General features: G+C 39.2%; 1 protein-coding gene across 5 annotated transcripts in view; it reads left to right on the plus strand.

The window, feature by feature from the left end:
• Positions 1-10,568, plus strand: part of LOC111529407 (zinc finger protein 736) — a 57,559-nt gene extending 46,991 nt beyond the window's left edge. For all 5 annotated transcript variants that reach the window (XM_031936022.1, XM_031936020.1, XM_031936021.1 and 2 more), the window contains one exon: positions 4,183-10,568. In XM_031936022.1, coding sequence (XP_031791882.1) covers positions 4,183-5,237 — 1,055 coding nt within the window. In that variant the 3' untranslated portion in view covers positions 5,238-10,568. The remainder of the gene's footprint in view (positions 1-4,182) is intronic.
• The last annotated feature ends 268 nt before the right edge of the window (positions 10,569-10,836 follow it).

Consider the following 10,836-nt stretch of genomic DNA (forward strand, 5'->3'; position numbering starts at 1 on the left):
TTGCCAATATAATTATTTCTGTGTGTGTTTGACTGTGTAAATATTACCCCTATTTTATGACTTGTATATTTGCTTTTTTGTTGTTGTTGTTGTTAGTAGTCAATGATTGTTTTATTCTTTTTTTTTTTTTTTTTTTTTTGAGGCGGAGTCTCGCTCAGTCGCACAGGCTGGAGTGCAATGGCGCGATCCCGGCTCACTGCAAGCTCCGCCTCCCGGGTTCACGCCATTCTCCTGCCTCAGCCTCCCAAGCAGCTGGGACTACAAGCGCTCGCTGCCACGCCCGGCTAATTTTTTTGCATTTTTAGTAGAGACGGGGTTTCACCGTGTTAGCCAGGATGGTCTCGATCTCCTGACCTCCTGATCCACCCGTCTCGGCCTCCCAAAGTGCTGGGATTACAGGCTTGAGCCACCGCGCCCGGCCTTTGTTTTATTCTTAATTGTAAGAAATACAAGGGCCGAGCATGGTGGCTCATTTGGGAGGTGAAGGCAGGCAGATCACCTGAGGTCAGAAGTTCAAGACCAGCCTGGCCAAGATGGCAAAACCCCATCTGTAGTAAAAATATAAAATTAGCCAGGTGTGGTAGTGTGCGCCTATAATCCCAGCTCCTGCAGAGGCTGAGGCAGGAGAATCACTTGAACCTGGGAGGCGGAGGTTGCAGTGAGCTGAGATGGCATCACTGCAGTCCAGCCTGGTCTTCAGGAGCAGAACTCTGTCTAAAACATAAAAGTTAAAAAGACAATATTTTATACTCTTTAATATTTTCAATCACATATTTAAGCTTTAAGTATATTGACATTTTTAGCAACATATCTTTAGAACATTTTATTTTGTAAAAGAAATATGCTATACACGTGAATCCACTACTTATTTTTCCTGTTGTCTGACCCTTTACAAACATCATTCTATTTTCTATTTTTAAGGATGTAACTATTTTAGATATTCCATGTAAGTAGATTCATACAGTATTTGTGTATGTGTGGCTGGCTTATTTAGCATGTTGTCTTCAAAATTTGTCTTCATAATAGGTATTAGAAGGTTTCCTGCTTTTTAAAAGCTGATTAATATTCCCTTTTTTGTATTTTAAATTATCCATTCATTTGGTAAGGAAAGTTTAAATTGCTTTTACCTATTTTCTTTTGTGTATAATGCTTCAGTATGGTGTACAAATAACTCACCTGACCATATATTCAAGAGTTTATATCTGTGCTGCATTTTGTTTCATTACTCTGGTGTTCTACCTTTATACCAGTACCAAAGTGCTTTGATTACTGTAGGTTTGTTTTGTGTTTGGAAATTGTTAAGCATAATGCTTCCAATATTTTTCTTCTTTTTAAAGATTGTCAGGCTTTTCATGGTCCCTTGAGATCTTACATAATTTTGTGGGTTTTTTTTTTCTTTTTGGAAAAGTAAAATTAAAAATTGAAAAGGGGTGTGTTGAATGTGTGGGCCACTTTAAGCAGCATGGACATCTTCACAATATTGTGTCTTCCAACCCTTGAAAAAGAACATGCTTAAAAGTATGTTGCTGGCTGGGTGCGGTGGCTCATGCCTGTCATCCCAGCACTTTGGGAGGCTGAGGTGGGCACACCATGAAGTCAGGAGATCAAGACCATCCTGGTCAACATGGTGAAACCTTGTCTCTATTAAAATACAAAAAATTAGCTGGGCGCGTGGTGGTGCATGCCTGTAGTCCCAGCTACTCGGGAGGGAAGGCTAAGGCAGGGGAATCACATGAACACAGGAGGTGGAGGTTGCAGTGAGCTGAGATTGTGTCACTGCGCTCCAGCCTGGTGACAGAGCGATACTGCATCTGGGCGGGGCGGCAGGCGGGGGAAAGAAAGTGTTGTTTTATTTTTATGTTTTTTGAATTTTTCAGCTTTTCTTCTGCTATTGATTTCTAGTTTCATTCCATTTGGACCATAAATAATTGTCAGTAAAATTGCAATTTCAAAAATTGTTAAGACTTCTTTTTTGATGTCACAGGTCATCCATCTAGAAAAATGTTTCATGAGATATTGAAAAGATGTGTATTCTGTCTGTATACATTTGTTAGGTGTAATTATTTTATAGTGCATTCAAGTTGTTTGTTCCTTCATTGATATTCTGTCTTGCTCTATTTATTACTGAAAGTAGGATGTTGATGTATCCTTCCATTATTATATTGCTGTCTATTTTTGCTTCAGTTCCGTCAATGTTTGCTTTATGTGTTTGGGAAAACTGTCTTGTATTTATAGGTTCTCAGTGAATGAACCCTCTTACTATAATTGAATGTCCTCTTGTGAATTTTGACTTAAAGTAAATTATATGAAATATGACAATTTTCAACTTAATAAATTGTTGCCTCTTCTCCTCTCATTTGGTTAACACTTGAATAAATTGTATTTTTCATCCTGCCATTTTCAGTCTTTTTTTTTAAATTAGATCTGAAATGAGTCTCTTGAAGACATATAGTTAGATCTTGATACAGATCTTGATATAATGATACAGTTAGATTTTTTTTTTTCTTTTCATTTTGAAGAATACTTTTGCTGGATAAGTTTCTTGCTTGGACTTTTTTTTCCCAGTGCTTTAACTATGTCATCCTACTCCCTTCTTGCCTGAAAGATTTGTGTTCTTAAATTTACTCATAATCTGGCAGAAGCATGCATATAAATAACACATCTCTTTTTTCTTCCTGAATTCCAGATTCTCTTCTTGTCTGCGACTTTTAAATCATTGCTTATGTTGTGTCTTGTTAGAAATCTCTTTGTGTTAATCTTAGTTGAAATTTGCCGAGTTCTTGATTTTCTTATATTTTTTACTAATGTTGAAGTGCATATTAGTCTTTTTTTGTAGTTCTACACAATTTTTATATCTTTCTGTGCTTTTTATCTTTTTGTTGGTTTCATTTTTGTTATTTTTTTTTTTTTTCCATTTTACTCATTGAGCATCATTGAGATGTAATTTTTATTTTCTAGGGTAACTTTTTTTTCTTTTAAAAAGTAGATCTAGACTTTAATTCAAATTGTTTCATGTAATTTTTACATCTCCTTTTTAAAATAAATGATTTCTGGATATTCATTTTTATCTTTGAGCCATATTATCTTGATGTTTTGTATATGTTGTAATGTTAGGTTGCAATTTGTATAATAAAAAGCCACATGTCAAAATCTGTATTAAGTGACTTTTGTCTGGGGGAATATGATAACAATTTTTTAGGCTAGAGATTTTTGGAGTCTCTCAAGCCTGTTGTATGGATGTTTTCTCTGGGCTTGTGTGTTTTTTAGTTTAAAAAGATTCCCCATGTTTTTTTTTTTGTTTTGTTTTGTTTCTTTTGTTGTTGTTTTGTTTTGAGTGTTACTCCTGTTGTCCAGACTAGAGTGCAATGTTATGAGCTTGGCTCATTGCAACCTCCACCTCCTGAGTTCAAGCGATTCTCCTTTCTTCTGCCTCAGCCTCCCAAGTAGCTGGAATTATGGGCACCTGCCACCATGCCCTACTAATTTTTGTATTTTTAGTTGAGACGAGGTTTCACCATGTTGGCCTGCCTGGTCTTGAACTTCTGACCTCAGGTGGTTTTCCTGCCTCAGCCTCCCAAAGTGCTGGGATTACAGGTGTGAGCTACCACTCCTGGCCATTCCCTATATTTCTTACTGAGATCCTGTAGTCACTTGCTATATACATTGTCTGTCTAGGATATTGAAGTCTTTCATCTCTTGTAACAGTCATTTGCCTTTGGTCTCATCTGTCTGAAACTGTCAGTGTATACCACCTGTCCTTTCAACACTGTCATGGAATATAGAAATTAGTCTTTGGTAAGGTCTCAATAAGCCAGAAGCATGGACACATGTGCCACTATTTTATTTATTTTTGGAGGGGGAAGACAGGAGTTTGGAGTCTATAGTTAGAGTCATCATAGGATGAAGAATGATTGTGCTGGGTAAATATGAAATACTTTTATTACGCTTCTATGTGGTTCTTGGCATTTGCTCACTTGGCATGCTGCAAATGCTTAACTGGTTCTTAGACTTCTCACAAAGGCATTTTGGTCAGTATATTTCTGTTAGGTTTATATGTCTGTAAGAATATAGAGCCTGTGGTATTTTATTGTCATTTTGTTAATGTACTTTGTATAATTATATATATTTGTAAAATGTATCCACCTGAGTCTAATGAGGCAGATTTTTTTTTTTTTTCTCCAGCTGGCTCTTTTCATTTTACTGCAGAGATATTGCCGGAGCATGACATAAAAGATTCATTTCAAAAAGTGATTCTGAGAAAATATGGAAGCTGTGACCTTAATAATTTACATTTAAAGAAAGACAACCAAAGTGTGGGTAATTGCAAAGGGCAGAAAAGCAGTTATAATGGCCTTCATCAATGTTTTTCAATTACCCATAGCAAAACCTGTCAATGTAATAAATTTGGCAGAGATTGTCAGTTGTGCTCAATCTTAATGGAAAATCAGGAAATTTTTAGCACAGAGAAATGCTACAAATGTGAAGAATGTGGCAAAGACTGTAGGTTCTCAGATTTTACTAGACATAAGAAAGTTCATACTGCAGAGAGATGCTACAAATGTGAAGAATGTGGCAAAGCCTTTAAAAAGTTTTCAAACCTTACTGAACATAAGAGAGTTCATACTGGAGAGAAACCTTACAAATGTGAAGGATGTGGCAAAACCTTTACCTGCTCCTCAACCCTTGTTAAACACAAGAGAAATCATACTGGAGACAGACCCTACAAATGTGAAGAATGTGGCAAAGCCTTTAAGTGCTTCTCAGACCTTACTAATCATAAGAGAATTCATACTGGAGAGAAACCCTACAAATGTGAAGAATGTAACAAAGCCTATAGGTGGTTCTCAGACCTTGCTAAACATAAGATAATTCATACTGGAGAGAAACCCTACAAATGTAATGAATGTGGAAAAGCTTTTAAGTGGTTCTCGGCCCTTAGTAAACATAAGAGAATTCATACTGGAGAGAAGCCCTACATCTGTGAAGAATGTGGCAAAGCCTTTACCCGCTCCTCAACCCTTTTTAACCACAAGAGAATTCATATGGAAGAGAGACCTTACAAATGTGAAGAATGCGGCAAGACCTTCAAGTGCTTCTCAGACCTGACTAATCATAAGAGAATTCACACTGGAGAGAAACCCTACAAATGTGAAGAATGTGGCAAAGCATCGAGCTGGTTCTCACACCTCATCAGACATAAGAGAATTCATACTAGAGAGAAGCTCCACAAGTGTTAAAAATGTGGAAAAGCCTTTAACAAGTCCTCATACCGTTTTCAACATCTGAAATTTAATACTGAACAAATGCAGTATAAATGTAATAACGATGGAAGAACATTTATCATCTTAGAGGGTCTCTAAGAACTTTATGTGTTGCTTATTATGTAATGCCCTTCTTTTTTTTTTAATCTATGTTAATTTCAAGTCTGTTTTGTCAGAAACTAGGATTGCAACCCTTGCTTTTCCTGTTTTCTATTTGCTTGGTAGACTTTTCTTTTTCCCCTTATTTTGAGCTTATTTGAGATGGTGTCTCGATTAAAGCATACCGTTAGATCTTGATTCTTTATTCAGCTTGCCATCTGTGTTTTAATTTGGTTATTTAGCCCATTTATGTTTAAGGTTAGTATTCATATGTGTGGATTTGATTCTGTTATTAGGATCTTAGCTGGCTATTTTGCACATTTGTTTATGTGGTTGCCTTATAGTGTCTGCAGTTTGTATACTTTAGTGTGCTTTTGTAGTGACTGGTAATAGTCTTTCTTATTTAATGCTTTCTTCAGAAGCTCTTACAAGACAGATCTTATGGTAACAGATTTTCTCAGCGTTTGCTTATCTGAATAGGATCATATATATTTTTTAATTCTGAAGCTTACCTTGGTCAGATGTGAAATTCTGTGTTGGAATTCTTTTTTTAAGAATGTTGAATATTGGCCTCTAATCTCTTTTGACTTGTAGGATTTCAGCTGAAAGGTTCGTTGTTTTTCTCATGGGCTTCTTTTAGAGGTGACCTGTCCTTTTTTTCTGTAGCTGCCTTTTAACATATTTTTTCTTTCATTTTGACCTTGGAGAATCTCATGATTATGTGTCTTGAGGATGACCTTCTCATGGGGTATCTTACTGGGGTTCTCCACATTTCCTGCATTTGAATGTTGGCCTCTCTAGGTTAGGGAAGTTCTCATGGATGTTATCCTGAAATATGTATTTCAGGTTGTTTTCATTCTCCCCATCACTTTCAGGCAATCTCTTGCATCATAGATTTGGTTTCTTTACATAATCCCATATTTCTTAGAGGTTTTGTTCATTCCTCTTTTTTGTTTTTTCACTATTCTTGTCTGTCTTATTTCAGAAAGCCAGTCTTGAAGCTCTTGAGATTCTTTCCTCTGCTTGGCCTATTCTGCTGTTAATATTTGTGATTACATGATAAAGGTTTTGTATTGTGTTTTTCAGTTCTATCAGGTTGGCCACATTTTTCTCTAGACTGGCTGTTTTTTCTATCAGTTCCTGCAGTGTTTTCCCTTCCTTGCATTGGGTTGCAACTTACTTTTGTAACTCAGTGAAGTTTGTTTCTATCCATATTCTGAATTCTACTTCTGTCATCTTAAGCCTTGCTGGAAACGTAATTTGGTCATTTGGATGAAAAAAGTCACTCTGGCTTTTTGTGTTTTTATCTTTGCACTGATTTTGTCTTGTCTTTGTGGGCATATCTTTAAGGTTGCTGACCTTTGAATGGGTTTTTTTTTTTTTTTTTTTTGTAATCCTATTTGATGGTCTTGAGTATTTGATTGTGGTATAAGATGGATGCAGCCAACAGGCTTTGTTCCTGGGAGTTTTGTTTTGTTTTGGTGGTGGTGGGGGGCAGGCAGTGCTCAGCTCACAACTCAGAGGCTGCATACTCTAACTCCGGGGGACTTGTATTGAGCCCCAACTGTGTTCTCTGGCTCCTTGAGATTTGGAGTTTGCGATTCTGTGGAACCAAGGTGCCACAGCTGGAGCAGAGTGCTGGTGGATATGGGGTTTCTGCCTGTCTTTGGCATTCACCTCACTGGCAGTAGCAAAGCAGCTGGGAGGGGAGTGGGGGATACCTGCTGGAGACTGTGTACTGTTGCACTTAAAGGTGGTGTTGGTATAGGGGAGGATGCTGGCCAGTGAAAGTTTTGATGCCTTCTCTGTGTCCCCCAAGAAGGAGTGATTGTTCAGAGTGTGGGAAGATACCCTATTCTCCACACAGTGTTAGCACAAAGACAGGAGTGGAGTTTTCTGGCTCTCTGCCCACCAAAACTTCATCTACAGTGGCAGTTGCTGGGAGTGGCAGGGGCATATTGCATTTCCATTTGCTGGTGGGGCAAGCAAAGCCAAACCTGCCTTTGCAGACATGTGCCAGCAAAGAAATATGGGGAGTTGCAATGGTCTCGGGGGAAGCTGGTATGTGGGGAAGAAGCGTGGGCTGGTGCAGTCGTAGGGGCTGCCTTGCTGGAGCTCCTCATGGGTCAGGCATGGCCCACCAGTGCAGATGCTGTGGTGTGAGCTTCCGGGGTACCTGAGACTGCCCTGTAAGCAGCTGTGGCCAGACTGGGTCCCTGGGAGAGACCAGCAGTTCAAGGAGTGCGCACTTGGACCAGCTGCTTCTGATTTGCAAGACCATCCTGCAGAAATTAGGCCCAACAGTTCCCCTAGGGCTAAAGTCTCTTATGGGAGAAAGTTGAGCCTGGAGAAATGGCCGTCGCTGGCCACACTTGACTACAGATGCTCTTGCACCAAATCCTCTGGGTACCACATGAGCTGGCTTGCTGCCCCATCTCTTTGCTTGTCTTCTGGGGGCTGCATCTTAGAGAGATGTAGGTCAGCAATCACCCAGTGCAGCCAGTCCTGGATGGAAGATCTGTACTTTTGGCCAAGTTAGGGGTTCACTGTCTGGTGAGGAGCAGTGGGTAGTTTGTGGGACCCATGGAGGATGGACTGGCCTCCTCTCCTTGGGTAAACTGCAGGTTGTTTGAGGTGTGAATAAGGCACTTAGGATTTTGGATTTTTCATGAGTCTGAGGGTGGCAAGGACAGTTGTACTGCAGAGGCCCCTGGAGGCTCTGTCCAGGGAGTTGCTAAGTTGCTACTGGCTCAATAGCTCTGGCAATGATTGGCTAGTGGCCCAGGCCTGGAGAACCTGCCTCATGAGAATATATGAGAACAGGCACTCACGTAACAGTCTGACGACTTCTGAAGGGCTGCTGTAGTATGCTGGGTGTCCACTGCAGTTTCTAGTCTCCTTGGATGTTCCAGTACCGGAAGTTATCACCACTGAATGCTGCAAAACAGCAACAATGGCAGCATGCCCTTTTCTCTGGGAGCTGCATCCCAGGGAGGTACAGACTTGTTTCCAACCCAAAAGCATCTGTAGGAAGTAGCTGGAAAGCCCCTGTTGAAGGTCTTACCCAGTGAGGAAAACATGATTGGGGACCCCCTCAAGAAAGCAGTCTAACCGTATTTTTGTAGGACAACTGTGCTGTTCAGAGGTACCACTTCCACCCCCAGTTTATTTGGATTCTCCAAAGCCAAAAGGCTGGAAGAGCTAACACACAAACAGCAAAAATGGCAGCTCACTCTTCCTTCTAGGAACTATATCCCAAAGAGGTTTCAAAACTCCATCAACCAAAGAGCGCTGGTGGTGGTAGCTGGAGACCCTCATTGGGAAGTACTTTCCAGTGAGAAGGAATGAAATTGGGGACCTGCTTTAACAGGCAGTCTGGCCTTGTCTTTTTAGAGCACCTGTACTGTGCTAGGAGATCCTTTCTGCCCCCAGTCAGCTTGGGCGCTTCAAAACCTGAAGGCTGAAATGGCTAAGTTGCCCAAGCAGCAAAGATGGTGGCCCACTCCTCTTTCTGGTAGCTCCATCCCAGGGAGGTGCAGTGCTGCTACCAATGGTTGGCTGGAATCTAAGCCAGTAGGTCTTTCTGTGTGAGGCATTGTAGAAGTGGGTCCTACAGACCATCACTACTCAGCGCCCTGGATTCTGCCACTTTCCTGTGAGTATGTACAGGAGTGTAACCTGCTTTGCTCAAGTTGCAGCTGCTTTTTCTGGAAGCCTGGAAAGCTAGGATCTAAAGCTCTTGAATTTGCACAGGCCTGAGTAGCTGCTCTGCTAAGACTCCATGTAGCTCTGTGTGTTAAACTGAAGGCCTTGGTGAAGTGGGTCCATGAGGGTATCTCCTCACCTGAAGGTTGCGAAGATCTGTGGGAGAATTGTGCGTTCCCAGGATCACACATGCACTCACTGCTTTACTGGGTGGGGAGGTTCCCTTGGCTCCATGTTGTTCCCAGGTGGCCCACTGTCCTGCCTTTCTTTACTCCATTCTCTATAAGTTGTTTCTTTGATTATTCCCAATGCAAGTACCTGGATGTTTCAGTTGCAGGTGCTGTATTTGTATACACCTTGCATTCCTCTCTATGAGAACTACACAGTCTAGCTGCTTCTAGTCAGCAGTCTCGATCACTTTTCTCTAAAAGGAACCTACTTTTTTATATTAAAAGGATTCAATATTTTTTCAAAAGCAAATATTGATGTAATTTAATTCTTACATTTGATGCTATGTCTTCATTTCTAGAATTTATGTGAAAACATGGTCAATGATTGCTGCACCAGAGTTATGAGAGGTTGTTCTCTGTTAGATGGACAGATTTATATACTTTCCCATGGAAGATTAAGTAAACTGAAATCTAAGATACATGAAGAAATCCTAAGTGGAAAGGCCACTTAGTAGTTTACAGCGGTGTCATAAGTGACAGGATGATAGGAGTGTGGTAAGTGATCAGGGTAATAATCTGCTTAGTAAGAGAAACAATTTGAATTTTAGAAGGAAATTGCTTTACCATTTGCAAATTAAGGTTATTAAAATACAGTGAATTTCAAAATACCTTTTTAATGACAACGTGTGAACTTAATTTGTTTTAATAAACCAAAATTGTTGTTACTGTGTTAAGGCTATTTTACACTGAATATGTATCTTGCCACTGATGATAATTTATCCCATCTTAACCCAAGGTTACAGGTAACAATATACTGTTGGGTAACAGTGGAATAACATCTCTGGTGATCCCTTTGTCAGTGGTCTTTAACTTGAAATAATTTAGAGCATATGGTTTCTACAACTTACATTTTTGTTTTGTTGTAACTACAGGTTATTATGAGGGTTGTAACAAAGATTATGAGTATAGTGGAGCTATATGTTTCTGAATTCTGAACAACAAATTTACAAAATTTTATCCTACTTTTTTCTGTTGAACATATGACTTCTCTGGTCTGCTGAACACATACAGACCTTTAATTTTGTTTTACACGGATTTAAATGTACAAATATATCACTATGAAATAAACTTTAGGTGTAACAGATTTATAGAGAAAGTAATCATATTTGTTTATGGTTATGTACCTACTTTGAGAAGAAAAGAAAAATATTAGAGTGAAATAGATAATTTTACAAGTGTTGATCAGTTACCAGCAAACCAGAAACTTCAAAGATTTTGAAATTTGAAAGCAAATCTATTTTCTCTGCTGTGTATTAAATTCATTTATCTAAAATGTTATTGCTCCTAAAAAAGGTCCTAAAAAAGCCCACTTCTGTCAGTAGTAAAATCCATATGGCTTAGAATCATCCTGTGCAAATTCTATTTTTTTGTTGTTTGTTTGCCTGTTGCTCACCATAGCCATAATATGTAATTTTCTTTTCATCTAATTTCATGAAACATTCTTTGTAGAATCCCCTCAGAGATTATGAAAGTGACTTTGATAATATTTAGTGGTGTTCACAAAATAATTTTCACATGTGAGTAATTTCATAGTGCGTGTA

Source organism: Piliocolobus tephrosceles, chromosome 8 (genome assembly GCF_002776525.5).
Source record: "Piliocolobus tephrosceles isolate RC106 chromosome 8, ASM277652v3, whole genome shotgun sequence".
Classification (NCBI taxonomy): domain Eukaryota; kingdom Metazoa; phylum Chordata; class Mammalia; order Primates; family Cercopithecidae; genus Piliocolobus; species Piliocolobus tephrosceles.